Genomic DNA, 18,840 nt, shown 5'->3' with positions numbered 1-18,840 from the left:
TTTTGCTGATAAACAACGGTCAGTGGGGCCAGATTTCCAGGTGGAGAATAAAGTATGGTTTCCACTAAGAATATAAGGTTGAGTATTCCTTCTGCTAAGTTGGGTCCCAAGTTTATTGGACCTTATGAAATTTTGGAGGTAGTTCATCCTGTTGCCTTTCGCCTGTGCTTCCCCCCATCGTTGCGGATCCCAATATATTCCATAAGGCTCTTTTGAAACCGTGGATCTCCTTCTCAGGGGACTCTCCATCTCGTCCTCCTCCTGTTTTGGTGGATGATCAGACCGAGTATGAGGTGGAACAGATTATGGATTCTCTGATGCTCCGCTGTTCACTTCAGTATCTGGTCCATTGGAAAGGTTTTGGTCCGGAAGACCGGTCTTGGGTACTGGCTCACTCGGTCTAAGCGGATCGGTTGGTCTGGGCCTTTTATGCTCAGTATCCGAGGAAACCTGGGGGTCCGGTGGCCCCCCATTGAGAGGGAGGTACTGTCATGATTCAGTCTGGGGTTTGTCTCTGGCTTGAGCAGCTGACCCGTTATCCCCTAATTTGTCTTGTCCTCTGCCCATTTACCTAGGTTCCGTTCCTGTGTTCCTCTGTGACTTCGATCTTTGTAGTACTTGCCCTCCGTGATGTGAACCCTTGGTATTTGACTCGGCTTGTCCTCTGACCTGTTTGACTGTCTTGGGTCTCAGGCTTTCCTGCTCCCGTTCCACTCTGACTTCTTTGGCTTGTTTCTGATCATGTGTATTGCCATGACCTCTGGTACTTCATTCCCTCTCTGTTGCTGATCCGGCTTTTTCTGACTACTCTTTCACCACCTAGTGACTTCTGCCTGCTGCTCTGTGATTTCACTGTAAGTGTACCTGCTTTCCTTCACCCACACCCCCTGGTGGAGGTTGAGTGCTACTGCGCTGCAGCAGGCATTACACTTACTTGCCCACTGGGTAAATTAAGTGGTGGCCTGGCCTGAGGCAGAAGGCGTTCTGGCGCATGTCCTACCACCACCGAGAATTGCTGTACACTTCTCTATGGTGTCTCCTCATCCTACTCAGTTTCCTCCACCACCTCCTCATCTGGTCAGCATCACACCTGCACCACCAACTTCAGCACAGCCAGGGGAAAATTACAGCAGGCTTATCTGAAACTCATCTGTTTAGAAAGGGACAGGGATCAAATAACAGACCGATGAGTGGTTGGTGGCTGGTGCCTCTGAACCTCAAGCCCGGTCTGGTGGTTTGCGATAATGTGCAAAATCTCATAGCAGATTTGGGCCTGGCCAGTTTGATGCATACCCCATGCATGGCACATGTGCTTAATTTGGTGGTGTAGAGCTTCCTTAAAAATTACCCCGATATGTCAGAGCTGCTGCTGAAAGTGCCATCTGTTTGTGCTTTTTCCAACGTTCTCACCCAGCTGCTGCTCGCCAGTCTGTGCTGCAGCATCACTTCTGCCTTCCTGCTCATCACCTCATATGTGACGTACCAACAAGGTGGAACTCCACCTTGCATATGCTGGAGAGACTGCGAGCAGCAGCAGGCATTAGTGGAGTTTTAGCTGCAGCATGCTCTGTGGAAAAACACCACTTCAGCACCAATGAGTGGGCCTCCATGTGGGATTTGTGTGCCATGTTGCGCTGCTTTGAGTACTCCACCAACATGACTACCACTGATGACGACATCATCAACTATCCCACTTCTATGCCTGCTTGAAAACACACTTCAGGCCATGATGGATGAGGTGGAGGCACAAAAGGAAGAACAGGGAACATTCACACCATTATCAGGCCAGTTGTCCATACATGGCATGGAAGGTGAATTCCTGAACCAGCAGCAGCCATGTATACAACTGTCCAGCCAGGGGACAGATGTGGAAGATGAGGAGGAAGAACCATGTTTACAGCAATGTGGCACTCAAAGCAGCTCACGGTCATCACTGGAGCATGGCTGGGTGGCTACAGATGGCACAGACAATACACCTCCCACTGAGGACAGCTTATAATTGCCTCTGGGCATCCTGGCACACATGAGCCAATACATGCTCTGTGCCTGCGCAATAACCGCAAAGTTGGTCGGATTGTTACCAGTGCTGATTATTGGGTGGCCACCCTGCTAGATCCCTTCTGCAATGACAATGTATCATCCTTACTTCTGTTACTGGAGCAAGATTGGAAAATTCGGGAATACCAGCACATGCTGGTAGACGTACTACTGACGGCATTCCCACTTGACAGCTTGGGCTCAGTGAAAGAACAAAACAGAGGAAGAAGAGAAAGTTGCCTACACAGGTGAGGCACAGGCAGTACCTTGGAAGGGAGGGTTAGCATGGCCGAAATGTGGAAAACCTTCCTCAGCATGCCACAACATCCAGCACCACCATCTGTTACAGTCTATATTAGTAAGAGGCAGCGTTTCAACTTTATGGTGGAAGAGTTTGTGTCCACACGTCTCCATGTACTGAATGATGGGTCTATCCCTTTTAACTTTTTGGTCTACAAATTGGACACATGGTCTGAGCTTGCCCTTTATGCCTTGAAGGTGCTGGCCTGTTTAGCATGGAAGGGGGTGTGGACACATACAGGTGTGTCTGCCTGTCCACAGTCAATGTGAGCAAGCTCACATTTATTAAAATGAACCAGGTGTGGATCCCACAGGACTTGTCTGTACCTTTGACTGACTAGATAAGTATACCAGCCGCACTGATCCATTGTTATTATCCACCACAGTTAGTTTGCTCTATTTGCCATTCCCAATATTTTGGCGCTTCCCCAAATTTAAACCCTTAACGACCGCCGATACGCCTTTTAGCGGCGGCAGTTAAGGGTGCTTATTTCTCAATGCCGATTTTTAACGGCGCTGAGAAATAAGGGTATAGCGCCCCCAACCATTGGAAAATCTCCGGGGTATCAGCTAACAGAGAACATGAGACCCAGGAGAACATGATTCAGGTCAGTTTTTACTGTCACCAGTGATGCGAATAATGGCGACCGCAAAAAAAGGCAGATTTCCCATTTATTTCTCTCTCCTCTGATATGATCTAGCATACCAGATAAGAGATAAATGGGCTCCCCCAAGCATCCCTGGACCCTCCGGCTCTGTCTGCCGGCCCTCAGCGTCTTCTTCAGGGAAGAAAAGAGCAGGCGCACACGCAGTGCGTCAGCTGTGGTCTGCTGGCCACCACCCTGCAACAATAGGAGATTTTTCCTATTGGTTCATTTTAACCACTATGATAGACCCTATCACACTGATCAAAATAGAAAAAATAGTAAATCAAACCCCTTTATCAACCCCTTAGTTAGGGAAAAATAATAAAATAACATATTTTTTTCCATTAGGTTTAGGGTTGGGGCTAGGGTTAGGGTTGAGGTTGGAGTTAGAGCAAGGGTTAGGGTTGGAGTGAGGGTTAGAGCTAGGGTTGTGTTGAGGTTAAGGTTGTGTTGGGGTTACGGTTGGGGTTACGGTTGTGGTGTTGGTGTTACTGTTGTGGTGTTGGTGTTAGGGGTTAGGGTTATGTTGGGTTTAGGGTTGTGTTGGGGTTAGGGTTGCATTGAGGTTAGAGTTATGTTGGGGATATGGTTGTGAGGGGGTTACATCTGTATTGGGGTTACGGTTGGGGTGTTGGGGTAAGGGTGGTGTTGGAGTTGGGGTTAGGGTTGGGATTAGGGTTAGAGGTTGGGCTATGTTAGGGTTGGAGTTAGAATTGGGGGGTTCCCACTGTTTAGGTACATCAGGGGTCTCCAAACGTGACATGGTGCTTGCCTTTGATTCCAGCCAGTTTTGCTTTCAAAATGTCAAATGGTGCTCCCTCCCTTCTTAGCCCTGCCATGCACCCAAACAGTGGCTGTCCCCCATATATGGGGAATCGGTGTACTCAAATGTTCATTTTTTCCTTTCACATTGCTTTAGTTCTTGTGAAGCTCCAAAAAGGTTAATAAACTTTTTGAATGTGGTTTACTTTTGAGCACCTTGAGGGGTGCAGTTTTTAGAATGGTGTCAATTTGTGGTATTTTCTGTCATATTGACCCTCCAAATTAATTTCAAATGTGAGGTGGTCCCTAAAAAAATGGTTTTGTAAATTTTGTTGTAAAAATGAGAAATTGCAGGTGAACTTTTAACCCTTATAACTTCCTAACAAAAATTTTTTTTCCAAAATTGCGCTGATGTAACGTAGACATGTGGGAAATGTTATTTATTAACTATTTTGTGCGATATGACTGATTGAAGGGCACAAAAATTAAAAGTTTGAAAATTGCAACATTTGCAAAATTTTTGCCAAATTTCCATTTTTTTCATAAATAAACGCAAGTCATATCAAAGAAATTTTACCACTAACATGAAGTACAATATGTCATGAAAAAACATTCTCAGAATCAGTGGGATCCGTTGAAGCGTTCCACAGCAATAACCTAATAAAGTGACAGTGGTCAAAATTGTAAAAATTGGCTTGGTAATTAAGGACAAATTGTTTCTGTCACTATGGGGTTAAAAAAACAAAACAGTGTTGGCTACCTCCTCTTTTACCTCTTCCACCTTCACCGCCACGTCCTACACCACCATGTTCTCCTCTACCTCCTCCTCCACTTGGACCTCCGCCTTCTGGCTTAAGATTGTTTTTTTTTTTGTTATTCTATGTTATTGTAAAGTAATTCACCTAAAAAAATTGTGTTGGCTACCTCTTATTTCTTCTCCTGGTTCAAGATTAATATTTTTTTATTCTGTTATTTAAAGTAATTTCCCTATCCACATCTGTTTACAGAGCAATTGTCCTGATCTTGCGCCCCATTTTGCTTCCTTTTGCAGCCCCTAGCTCTTAATACGACCATTTTGGAGCACCAAATTTGGGCCCCAATGACTTCTATTGGGTTCATGGTCAAGATCTGATCCCCGAACCAAACGTTGGACTACAGTTTGGCTGAACCAGACAAACCCAAACATCCACAGGTCCGCTCTTCCCTACCAGCAAATAAATTAAATGATATAACATTCAAAGATTCATACTGACACAGCGGGAAACTAATGGGGCGGCAACAAAGGTGCGCCTCTCAGGCAGGTGTGCAGGATTTATTAGTAGTACAGCAAGTCTCTTACAACGGCATGTCTCTGAGGTCAGGCAGCGGAACATCACATTAGACATAAGGCGCACATGAACAGCAGGAAGTCTATTCAGGCTGGAGCCCCCTGATTGGTCACGCAAGGTTTAACTCTTGCATACTGCAAGGTTTAACTCTTGCACGCTACAAGCTATTGATTCATGGGGTGAACTTTATTTTTTAATCTAAAATATTTTCTGGTGGAAAAGAAAAATACAGAACTAAAATAAGTGGTTGCATAAATATGCTCACCCTCAGACCAGGTGCATACGATCCACAGTAGCAGCGCTTTGGACACAGCACATGTTCGTTGCGTCCAAAGCTTTGGCATCTATTGAACGCAGGTGAATCCGCATGTGTTCACATACGTTCAATACATTCTATGGATGAAAGTTCTCTTGCGGAGACTCTCCACATGAGAAATTAACCTTCTGCGGTATCGCAAGACACGCCGCATGTCCTTCTCTCGGGGTGAGCCGTGGGCATCTGTGGATGCATAGTGGACATGGGATTTCTTGAAATCCTATCCACTATGCTGCAACATCTGGCCACTACGGATTTGACACTGCATAAGTATGCAGATTCAAATTAGAAGCAATTACTGATTGTCTGCACATACTCTAAAACAAATACTTTGTTGAAGTACCCTGTTATGATAAGGTAATTCAGTATCACAATGGACATAGAGGTCTGAGCACATACAGTGACCTGACAATAACCCAAAAATATAGAACGAGCTCTGAGACGTGGAAACTCTGCTGACCGCAATCCCTAATCCTCTCCAACCACACTAGAGGCAGCCGTGGATTGCGCCTAACGCTCACTATGCAACTCGGCACAGCCTGAGAAACTAGCTAGCCTGAAGATAGAAAATAAGCCTACCTTGCCTCAGAGAAATACCCCAAAGGAAAAGGCAGCCCCCACATATAATGACTGTGAGTTAAGATGAAAAGACAAACGTAGAGATGAAATAGATTTAGCAAAGTGAGGCCCGACTTTCTGAACAGAGCGAGGATAGGAAAGGTAACTTTGCGGTCAACACAAAACCCTACAAAAACCACGCAAAGGGGGCAAAAAGACCCTCCGTACCGAACTAACGGCACGGAGGTACACCCTCTGCGTCCCAGAGCTTCCAGCAAGCAGAAAAATACAAATAGACAAGCTGGACAGAAAAAACAACAAACAAATAGCAAAGCAGAACTTAGCTATGCAGAGCAGCAGGCCACAGGAACGATCCAGGAGGAAACAGGTCCAATACTAGAACATTGACTGGAGGCCAGGATCAAAGCACTAGGTGGAGTTAAATAGAGCAGCACCTAACGACTTCACCGCATCACCTGAGGAAGGAAACTCAGAAGCCGCAGTACCACTTTCCTCCACCAACGGAAGCTCACAGAGAGAATCAGCCGAAGTACCACTTGTGACCACAGGAGGGAGCTCTGCCACAGAATTCACAACAGTACCCCCCCCTTGAGGAGGGGTCACCGAACCCTCACCAGAGCCCCCAGGACGACCAGGATGAGCCATATGAAAGGCACGAACAAGATCGGGAGCATGGACATCAGAGGCAAAGACCCAGGAATTATCTTCCTGAGCATAACCCTTCCACTTAACCAAATACTGGAGTTTCCGTCTTGAAACACGAGAATCCAAAATCTTCTCCACAATATACTCCAACTCCCCCTCCACCAAAACCGGGGCAGGAGGATCAACAGATGGAACCATAGGTGCCACGTATCTCCGCAACAATGACCTATGGAATACGTTATGTATGGAAATAGAATCAGGAAGGGTCAGACGAAAAGACACAGGATTAAGAACCTCAGAAATCCTATACGGACCAATGAAACGAGGTTTAAACTTAGGAGAGGAAACCTTCATAGGAATATGACGAGAAGATAACCAAACCAAATCCCCAACACGAAGTCGGGGACCCACACAGCGTCTGCGATTAGCGAAACGTTGAGCCTTCTCCTGGGACAAGGTCAAATTGTCCACTGCATGAGTCCAAATCTGCTGCAACCTGTCCACCACAGTATCCACACCAGGACAGTCCGAAGACTCAACCTGCCCTGAAGAGAAACGAGGATGGAACCCAGAGTTGCAGAAACACGGCGAAACCAAGGTAGCCGAGCTGGCCCGATTATTAAGGGCGAACTCAGCCAAAGGCAAAAAGGACACCCAGTCATCCTGATCAGCAGAAACAAAGCATCTCAGATATGTTTCCAAGGTCTGATTGGTTCGTTCGGTCTGGCCATTAGTCTGAGGATGGAAAGCCGAGGAAAAAGACAAGTCAATGCCCATCCTACCACAAAAGGCTCGCCAAAACCTCGAAACAAACTGGGAACCTCTGTCAGAAACGATATTCTCTGGAATGCCATGTAAACGAACCACATGCTGGAAGAACAATGGCACCAAATCAGAGGAGGAAGGTAATTTAGACAAGGGTACCAAATGGACCATCTTAGAGAAGCGATCACAGACCACCCAAATGACTGACATCTTTTGAGAGACGGGAAGATCTGAAATAAAATCCATAGAGATATGTGTCCAAGGCCTCTTCGAGACCGGCAAGGGCAAAAGCAACCCACTGGCACGAGAACAGCAGGGCTTAGCCCGAGCACAAATCCCACAGGACTGCACAAAAGAACGCACATCCCGCGACAGAGATGGCCACCAAAAGGATCTAGCCACTAACTCTCTGGTACCAAAGATTCCAGGATGACCAGCCAACACCGAACAATGAACCTCAGAGATAACTTTATTCGTCCACCTATCAGGGACAAACAGTTTCTCTACTGGGTAACGATCAGGTTTATTAGCCTGAAATTTTTGCAGTACCCGCCGCAAATCAGGGGAGATGGCAGACACAATTACTCCCTCTTTGAGGATACCCGCCGGCTCAGATAAACCTGGAGAGTCGGGCACAAAACTCCTAGACAGAGCATCCGCCTTCACATTTTTACAGCCCGGAAGGTACGAAATCACAAAGTCAAAACGGGCAAAAAACAGCGACCAACGAGCCTGTCTAGGATTCAACCGCTTGGCAGACTCGAGATAAGTCAAGTTCTTATGATCAGTCAAGACCACCACGCGATGCTTAGCTCCTTCAAGCCAATGACGCCACTCCTCGAATGCCCACTTCATGGCCAGCAACTCTCGATTGCCCACATCATAATTTCGCTCAGCAGGCGAAAACTTCCTGGAAAAGAAGGCGCATGGTTTCATCACCGAGCAATCAGAACTTCTCTGCGACAAAACAGCCCCTGCTCCAATCTCAGAAGCATCAACCTCGACCTGGAATGGAAGCGAAACATCAGGTTGACACAACACAGGGGCAGAAGAAAAACGACGCTTCAACTCTTGAAAAGCTTCCACAGCAGCAGAAGACCAATTGACCACATCAGCACCCTTCTTGGTCAAATCGGTCAATGGTTTAGCAATACTAGAAAAATTGCAGATGAAGCGACGATAAAAATTAGCAAAGCCCAGGAACTTTTGCAGACTTTTCAGAGATGTCGGCTGAGTCCAATCATGGATGGCTTGGACCTTAACAGGGTCCATCTCGATAGTAGAAGGGGAAAAGATGAACCCCAAAAATGAAACCTTCTGAACACCAAAGAGACACTTTGATCCCTTCACAAACAAAGAATTAGCACGCAGGACCTGAAACACCGTTCTGACCTGCTTCACATGAGACTCCCAATCATCCGAGAAGATCAAAATGTCATCCAAGTACACAATCAGGAATTTATCCAGGTACTCTCGGAAGATGTCATGCATAAAGGACTGAAACACTGATGGAGCATTGGCAAGTCCGAATGGCATTACTAGATACTCAAAATGGCCCTCGGGCGTATTAAATGCAGTTTTCCATTCATCGCCTCGCTTAATACACACAAGATTATACGCACCACGAAGATCTATCTTGGTGAACCAACTAGCCCCCTTAATCCGAGCAATCAAATCAGATAACAACGGCAAGGGGTACTGAAATTTAACCGTGATCTTATTTAGAAGGTGGTAATCTATACAAGGTCTCAGCGAACCATCCTTCTTGGCTACAAAGAAGAACCCTGCTCCTAATGGCGACGATGACGGGCGAATATGCCCCTTCTCCAAGGACTCCTTCACATAACTCCGCATAGCAGCGTGCTCAGGCACAGATAAATTAAACAGTCGACCTTTTGGGAATTTACTACCAGGAATCAAATCGATAGCACAATCACAATCCCTATGCGGAGGTAGGGTATCGGATTTGGGCTCATCAAATACATCCCGGTAATCAGACAAGAACTCTGGAACCTCAGAAGGGGTGGATGACGAAATAGTCAGAAATGGGACATCACCATGTACCCCCTGACAACTCCAGCTGGACACAGACATGGATTTCCAATCTAATACTGGATTATGGACTTGTAGCCATGGCAACCCCAACACGACCACATCATGCAGATTATGCAACACCAGAAAGCGAATAACCTCCTGATGTGCAGGAGCCATGCACATGGTCAGCTGGGTCCAGTACTGAGGCTTATTCTTGGCCAAAGGCGTAGCATCAATTCCTCTCAATGGAATAGGACACTGCAAGGGCTCCAAGAAAAACCCACAACGCCTAGCATACTCCAAGTCCATCAAATTCAGGGCAGCGCCTGAATCCACAAATGCCATGACAGAATACGATGACAAAGAGCAGATCAAGGTAACGGACAGAAGAAATTTTGACTGTACCGTACCAATGGTGGCAGACCTAGCGAACCGCTTAGTGCGCTTAGGACAATCAGAGATAGCATGAGTGGAATCACCACAGTAGAAACACAGCCCATTCAGACGTCTGTGTTCTTGCCGTTCAATTCTGTTCAAAGTCCTATCGCACTGCATAGGCTCAGGTTTAAGCTCAGGTAATACCGCCAAATGGTGCACAGATTTACGCTCACGCAAGCGTCGACCGATCTGAATGGCCAAAGACATAGACTCATTCAGACCAGCAGGCATAGGAAATCCCACCATGACATCTTTAAGGGCTTCAGAGAGACCCTTTCTGAAAATGGCTGCGAGCGCACCTTCATTCCATTGAGTGAGTACGGACCACTTTCTAAATTTCTGACAATATCATCCTGACCCTGACACAGAGCCAGCAAATTTTTCTCTGCCTGATCCACTGAATTAGGTTCATCGTACAGCAATCCGAGAGCCAGGAAAAACGCATTGATATTACTTAATGCAGGATCTCCTGACGCAAGAGAAAATGCCCAGTCCTGAGGGTCGCCACGTAAAAAAGAAATAATGATCCTAACTTGTTGAACTGGGTCACCAGAGGAGTGAGGTTTCAAAGCTAGAAATAGTTTACAATTATTTTTGAAACTCAGAAATTTAGTTCTATCTCCAAAAAACAAATCAGGAATAGGAATTCTTGGTTCTAACATAGAATTCTGAACCACAAAGTCTTGAATATTTTGTACTCTTGCCGTGAGCTGATCCACACATGAAGACAGACCTTTAATGTCCATCGCTACACCTGTGTCCTGAACCACCCAAATGTCTAGGGGAAAAAAAAGGCAAAACACAGTGCAGAGAAAAAAAAATGGTCTCAGAACTTCTTTTTTCCCTCTATTGAGAATCATTAGTACTTTTGGCCTCCAGTACTGTTATGATAAGGTAATTCAGTACCAGAATGGACATAGAGGTCAGAGCACATACAGTGACCTGACAATAACCCAAAAATATAGAACGAGCTCTGAGACGTGGAAACTCTGCTGACCGCAATCCCTAATCCTCTCCAACCACACTAGAGGCATCCGTGGATTGCGCCTAACGCTCCCTATGCAACTCGGCACAGCCTGAGAAACTAGCTAGCCTGAAGATAGAAAATAAGCCTACCTTGCCTCAAAGAAATACCCCAAAGGAAAAGGCAGCCCCCACATATAATGACTGTGAGTTAAGATGAAAAGACAAACGTAGAGATGAAATAGATTTAGCAAAGTGAGGCCCGACTTTCTGAACAGAGCGAGGATAGGAAAGGTAACTTTGCGGTCAACACAAAACCCTACAAAAACCACGCAAAGGGGGCAAAAAGACCCTCCGTACCGAACTAACGGCACGGAGGTACACCCTCTGCGTCCCAGAGCTTCCAGCAAGCAGAAAAAAACAAATAGACAAGCTGGACAGAAAAAACAACAAACAAATAGCAAAGCAGAACTTAGCTATGCAGAGCAGCAGGCCACAGGAACGATCCAGGAGGAAACAGGTCCAATACTAGAACATTGACTGGAGGCCAGGATCAAAGCACTAGGTGGAGTTAAATAGAGCAGCACCTAACAACTTCACCACATCACCTGAGGAAGGAAACTCAGAAGCCGCAGTACCACTTTCCTCCACCAACGGAAGCTCACAGAGAGAATCAGCCGAAGTACCACTTGTGACCACAGGAGGGAGCTCTGCCACAGAATTCACAACAGTACCCCTTGAAATTATGACAGCATATAGTTTTTGGAGTTGGAGTCTATCAGCATAGCACATCTAGTGCTCCAAATCTGTTAAATTCCAAGGCATTTCCTGTGTACAGCCCTCTTTAGGTCAACCCACTGATTTTCAACTGGATTCTGGTCTGCGCTCTGGCTAGGTCATTCCATAACTTTGATTTTCATCTGGTGAAGTCATTTTTAGTTGATTTGGAGGTGTGTTTAAGGCTGTTATCGTGCTGAAAGCTGACATTCCTCTCAATCTTTAGCTTTATGACTGAGACCTGATGATTTTGATGCAAAATTCACTATTTGGAACTATTCATAAATCCTCCAACTTGACTAAAGCCCCATCTCCACCTACCTTGACTAAAGTTCCGTCTGCTAAGAAACATCCCCAAAGCATAATGTTGCATCCACCACGCTACATTGTAGGTATGGTGTTTATTTTGTGATGCACAATGTTGATTTTGGGCCAAACATATTGTACCTTTTGGAATTATAGCCAGATAGTTTAACTTCATCAGATCATATCACATTTTTCCACATTCTTTTGGTAGATTTAATGTAGTTTTTGGCAAAAAAATAGCCGGGCTTGGATGTTTTCCTTAGTAAGAAAATGCTTCTGTCTTTCCACCCTACCCAACAGGCCAAACATATGATTAGTATGGGAGATTATTGTCGCATGCAGTACACAACCTGTACTTGCCAGAATTTCCTGCAGATCCTTTAATGTTGCTGTTGGTCTCTTGGAATTGTACCAGATCAACTTTCTGCTTGTCTTTTCATCAATTTTTGAGGGATGCCCAGTTTTAGATAATGTCTCTGCTCTGACAAATTTAAGCCACTTTTTGATAACCCTCTTCAGTGTTCCATAGTATATTTAATGCTATGGAAAAAAAATTGTACCTCTATCCTGACTGATAATTTTCAACATTGAGATCCCTTTGCTGTGTTGTAAGCTGTAATGAACAATTGCTTTTGTTGTAAAATGCAGCTAAAAAATGCCAGAAAAATCTTACTAGAACAGCTAAACTTTATATGGAGTTATTCAGAAACACTTTATGGGTCTGCACACACTGGCATTGATTCTCTCTTGCAAGAGAATCGGCCGATTATGGTAATGACCCTCTGCACAAACTCCGTCAGAGTTTGATTCAGGTGTCATCTGAGTGTGATCCGATTCTCTCACATGAGAGAATCATATCACAGGTGCAGACAAGATGGAAAACTTAATTTCTCCATCTTCTCCATTGTCTCTGTGCGAGCACATCAGTCTGCTTGGATGACAGTCCAATGCTTCACAAGCACCCATAGGTCACAACTCTGTTGTCATGTGCCCTAGTTTGCTTTGTTCCTCGGATTACTTCTGATGGTGAAGATGATGGGGCCATATACCTTGCCTTAGCTCCTGAATCCGCTCTCAGTCTGTACCCTTCCCATACACAGTGAAGATGGGAACAGTAGTGTACCATAATACACTAACCAAACTAACAAGGTAACAATGTAATATGAAAAGGGATAATGAAAAATGGCAAACATACAAATATACTCACTCAGACAACAGAGGAATGCTCCAGGGAGTGGAGGATGGAGTTAAACCAAAGCAGGGGAAGAAAGGGAATAACCACTAACTAAAAACCTAGCAATGGTCAAAGATAAATCCACCAAATGCCTTCTCCAATATTAACCACCACCAACTTCCAGCCATGCAGCAAAAGCTAACTCTGACAATGAGTGCTAGCCAAGACCCAGATTATATAGGAGATGGGAGTGGCTAACAGTGCACAGCTGAGAGCCTTAACACAGGAAAGCTTCCAGGATTTCTGAGATGCGCAGATAAACCCCTGTACTGCATAAATAAATTTACACAATTTAATATGAAGGAGAAGTGCTTCTAATCAGTGCAGAAGTAGGAGAAATCAGACGCTGCGGTCTTCTGGCTCCTCTCGGTTGCGGTAAACCTGTGACACCATAAACTTGTAAGGATGCACATGATCCAATCATCGGAGATACTGGCAGCATGCTTTAATTGTTTTCTCATGCAGAATTGGTACAGAATATGGGTGATATTAAAGATGGAAAAAATTCTGAAATTTTTCTTCTCAGTGTGATTTTTTTTTTACACAGCAAAAACCTGACATTTTAACTGTAGACTTTTTATATCAACTGTATGCTTTGGCCACATCTTTTTTTCCCATTAGCTCATATGCTTGGAACATCTTCCAACATATCTAATGCTATTCATCATCCATAGATTCCTCTTTTAATATACTAAAAATATATATATTTTTAATTATTATTATTAATTTTTAAACTCTAGTTTACATAGATGGATATTCACTGTAGGGGCAGAGTCAGAGGGCCGTATAACTCTTGCGATAATCGCATCACACTGCACAGACTGGCCTGGCACCTCTCCTGACCTGAGCAACACAGCACTATGGATTACTATGCAGCTGTTAAGCTCAGGTCAGGAGAGCCGACAGCCAGTAGGAGATTTACGATGCGATTCTCACATGAGAAATACGGCAGTCTGTCTCTTCCCTAAAGCAACTTTATTACATTACACAAGTTTTATTTTTTTTACATGCAGTGTATAATATACCTCACTTATCTATATACTAAACATAATAAAAATCGATCTTAGCTAAGAAACTAAAAAAAAAAGTTTACTCTCTTTTGATTTGTCTTATAGGTGGACGATTCATGGATTTCTAACTGCACCAAGTATGAGTGCGCAAAGACCGCTGTAGGTGCCATGATTCTGGGTTCTGGTGTTGTCTGCCCTCCTTTTAATAGCAGTGAATGTCTAAAGGTTTGTGTTTTCAGTATTAAAGACATGCATTGTTTAATCTACTATATTAGTAAATGAGCTGTGGACATCCAAAATGTAATTTGTTCTTTATTTTGATTCGACAAAGTACTGATGTTTACAGCTGATTGTTAGCATTCAATAAGAGGTGTCCAACAGGTGGGTTCACTGATTGTCAGATTGTTTTTATTACTTTTTTTTTTTATAAGAAATAATCGCCATACAAATGGCAGTGTAACTAAATGCCAGTCCTCAAGCACCGGCAATACGTCTAGATTTCACACATTATTTATCCCTGATGCAAATTAAATCAAATTTACAAACCTGGCAATGCTGCTGAACTGATTTTCATGTTGTCGGTTGTAGGAAGTGAGTTACAGTAACCATTAAAGGCATCTATAGAACTACAAATTTGTCACAGTTTCATAATATATAAACTTTTCCTCCCCTTCTATTTTCTCTATGGCTTACCTTTTACATTAAAGGGAACCTGTCACCCTGGTTTTTCAGTACGAGATAAAAATACTGTTAAATAGGGCCTGAGCTGTGCGTTACTATAGTGTATTTTGTGTACCCTGATTCCACCCCTAAGCTGCCAAAATAACTTACCAAAGTCGCCGTTTTCGCCTGTCAATCAGGCTGGTCAGGTCAGATGGGCGTGGCGACATCGCTATATCTTCCCCCAGATCTTGCATGTATTTCCGTTGGTGGCGTAGTGGTTTGCGCACGCCCATCTTCTGAATCCACTGGGCAGGAGAAGAAAAAAACGCGCGATCGGCGCTATTTCCCTGGTGATCTGTGGGGACAGACATCTTCCTGAGGCCGCGCGTGCGCATATGGAGTCCTCTGCTGCCCGGGGCTTCAAGAAAATGGCCGCGGGATGCCGCGCGTGCGCAGATGGAGATTGCGGCGGCCATTTTCCTGAAGTTGAGATGCTACCTGTGGCTGTTGTGGGTACATGTCAGCCATATATATCAGCTGACAAGTGCCCAGAAAGGTGCGGGCTCAGCGACGGAGCCCGCACCAAACAGGGAAAGTCTGACATCAGCATACTATTACGCCCAATGACGGAAAGGGGTTAATGACATCACTTGCAGGGCCAGTCTCTGCTCGCTGGATTTTCTCCTTACAAAGCGCACTGACAGTGCCGGCTCATCAGTTATCATCAGAGTCGGGGAGGGAGTGCACTATCACTGAATATTATAAAGATTATTGCACATGACAAGATCCAAATAAGCATATGTCAGAATTGACAACTGATACAAGCTCAGTCAAGCAAGGACTAACCCAGCCCCCGAAATGGATATCCCTTATGATGTTTTATTTTAGGGTGAGGGCAGAGGCTGCTTGTTACCGTAGCCTCTTCCCCATGATGGCTATTTTGAGTATCCCAGCATGCACTTGGGGTTATCAAACAAAACATAACCAAACAGGAATAAAATAATAAAAAAACTAAAGCAGATAGATATAGCAGTGAGAAAACGATAGGACATTTTTAATCAAAGTATTTTATGAAAGAGATTAGATTATTACATAACATACACAGACATTTAGGATTAAACTCAATTTCAGTTTTGGACCACACCTTTAAAAATATCTTTGTTATTAGAAATACGATTCTACAAACTACCAATTAGGCTGCCGTCACACCAGCAGTATTTGGTCAGTATTTTACATCAGTATTTGTAAGCCAAAACCAGGAGTGGAACAAATAGAGGAAAAGTATAACAGAAACATGTGCACCACTTCTGCATTTATCACCCACTCCTGGTTTTGGCTTACAAATACTGATGTAAAATACTGACCAAATACTGCTAGTGTGATGGCAGCCTTATGCAAGATAGGACAACAATTTTCTGAATGCTGTCTAATCTTCTGTATCCATTACTCCAAAAAAACCTTGCTAGCTCTTCTGATAAGTCTATTCTAGCAAATATCGTAACTGTATTCCCTAAGATGATGTTGAAACATTTTTTAGGTAATTCTTCATGGAAACGTATGAAAAAAATAATTAAACTTAACTGAGTATTATAAGTTTTGGTATTCCTCATCTTGACACTTTTACAACTCATGAACACTTAGCAATAGATATTAGAAATACCACTAGACTTATCTATTACATTTTATAATTTCAATAGATGCCTTTTAGCCCTTTTTATTGTGTGGTAATAATTAGTGATGAGTGAGTGTGCTCGTTACTCGGGTTTTCAGCGCATGCTCGAGTGATCTCCGAGTATTTTGGGCGTGCTCATAGATCATGTTTGTGTTGCTGCAGCTGCATAATTTGCAACTGTTAGACAACAGGAACACATGCAAGGATTGCCTGTTTGTTAGGGGATCCCCACATGTATTCTGGCTGTCTAGCAGCCGCAAATCATGCAGCTGCGGGGACACAAACATAGTCTACGAGCACGCCCAAGATACTCGGAGAACATCCGAGCATGCTCGGAAATCTCGAGTAACGAGTACACTCACTCATCACTAGTAATAATATCTAAGAGTGAGTATTGTGTTATGTCTTAATTGGAAATCATAGGTGCAGATTCTCATACTAAACTTAACACTTCAATAAATTCTTAAGAGTCCTCGTAATTGAGACAGATTAAGGTAGGTGCTATACCATGCACATTAAGTTTAATAAGTCCAGTTCAATATGTAGTGCTCAGTATCCATATGTGATAAACAGACCAGGATTCTATACAAGATAGGTAACATAAAGTCTGAGAATAGGCACGGCACTCACTAGTAATCTCTTGAAACTTGTATTCCAATAAAAATGCATGAGTCCCCTGTCCATTGGGGTCAACAGGCTTGGAGAGCTTTTTGGCCACAGAAGGCTCCGGTATGGCTATTTCACGTCTCTTCGGATGCTTCTACAGGTGCTGTATTCTGCAAGGAGGAAGTTTTGCACGCCTGTCTTCCCAAAGGTCATGGAATTTATGTTTTCTTGATATGCAAATAGGCTCTTAAGAGAGGAAGAGGACATGAACTCTAGTGTCACCTATTGGAGGTAGCAATTCTACTAATCATTATCGACCCTTTAACAAGCCTTGAAATATGACTTAGAATAAAAGTCAAATCAGAATCTCAATTTATAGACACAGTGTTTCGGGGTATTTCCCCTCGTCAGTACAAAGTATGAGATCTGAAAGGGTAAGATTGGGATCTAAGGAGTAAGGTTTCTCCTTGTGGAGAGTGACATGCCAGATCTGGCATGCCAGTATGAGCAGACTTAAACGCATTGCATCTTCCTCAGGGAAAATAAATAAGCAAATTGTCTCTTTAGAGAGGAAGAGGACTTGAACCCTAGTGCCACCTATTGGAAGTAGCAATCCAACAAGTTATTATTGACCCTTTAACACCCAGCCAAATCAGATCTCATACTTTGTACTGATGAGGGGCAATACCTCAAAACACTGTGTCTACAAATTGAGAATCTGATTTGCCTTTTATCCTAAATGATATTTAAAAGCTCGTTAAAGGGTCAATAATAACTTGTAGGATTGCTACTTCTAATAGGTGGCACTAGAGTTCTTCCTCTCTGAAAAGACAACTTGCATATTTAGGTTCCCAGAGGATCATACAAGGCGTTTAAGTCTCCTCATACTGGCACGCCAGACCTGGCATGTTACTCTCCACAAGGAGAAACCTTACCCCGAAGTTGCCTGTTTTCTTGATGGACTAAAAACTTCAAAAGATAATTGGCCATGCCTATTTTTGAACTTTGCGATAAATTAATAAATCTGCTTTAAAATTAAGAAAATCAATGTTGAGCACATTATTTTTTGATTTTCCGTTTTCATTTACTTTTAGAACGGAGGCTCTATACAGACGTATAATGATGGCTGCTGCAAGATATGTAAGTGCACAAAGCTGCATTGTATGCTAGTCTATGCTTTATATTGGAGAGCTGTGGTTTATTTAACTCACTTGCTGGGACATAAGAAAGGGAAGAAGCATGCAGTGGCCACCCTAATCAAGTTTTATTTCTTTAACCACTAGCACTCACAGGCCTTGCTTTTTCATGGCTTACTACCTGGTGAATGAATTAACCTCACTGTTCTGGAGTATAACTTTTTCCCTGAATAAAACAGAGAAGCGGCAATAGCACATATCTGAGTCACATTAAATTTAGTATGAATCATAAAGCTATAACTATTACAATCCAATATAAATTTTAGACTTGGAACTCCAAAATATTCAGCCAGCGAATTGAAAGCAATAGCTATAGAGGTATAAATATTGAGGCTACATTCAGCACAGTTCTCCACTTGGTGAAAGCTCATCTTTTTGTTACTCTATGATAATAGTTCAGCAAATGAAAAAATACCATCACTGCCTTAGTACAATTTAATAGATCTGCAAAAACATCAGAATTTTTTATATATATTAGATAAAAAGTCTATATGAGTTTACATACACCTGTTAAAATGCTGTGTTTTTGCCATGTAAAATAAATCATGCCAAAAAAGAATCA

At 43.5% G+C, this 18,840-nt stretch overlaps 1 protein-coding gene across 1 annotated transcript in view; it reads left to right on the top strand.

The window, feature by feature from the left end:
- The window catches only part of OTOGL (otogelin like), a 316,314-nt gene that overhangs the window by 279,610 nt on the left and 17,864 nt on the right, over positions 1-18,840 (top strand). The window contains exons 54-55 of the mRNA XM_069764433.1: positions 14,247-14,366; positions 18,177-18,222. Of these exons, the coding sequence (XP_069620534.1) occupies positions 14,247-14,366; positions 18,177-18,222 (166 nt within the window). The remainder of the gene's footprint in view (positions 1-14,246; positions 14,367-18,176; positions 18,223-18,840) is intronic.

Source organism: Ranitomeya imitator, chromosome 4, assembly GCF_032444005.1.
Source record: "Ranitomeya imitator isolate aRanImi1 chromosome 4, aRanImi1.pri, whole genome shotgun sequence".
Lineage (NCBI taxonomy): Eukaryota > Metazoa > Chordata > Amphibia > Anura > Dendrobatidae > Ranitomeya > Ranitomeya imitator.
This window is presented reverse-complemented; position numbering and strand designations above follow the sequence as displayed.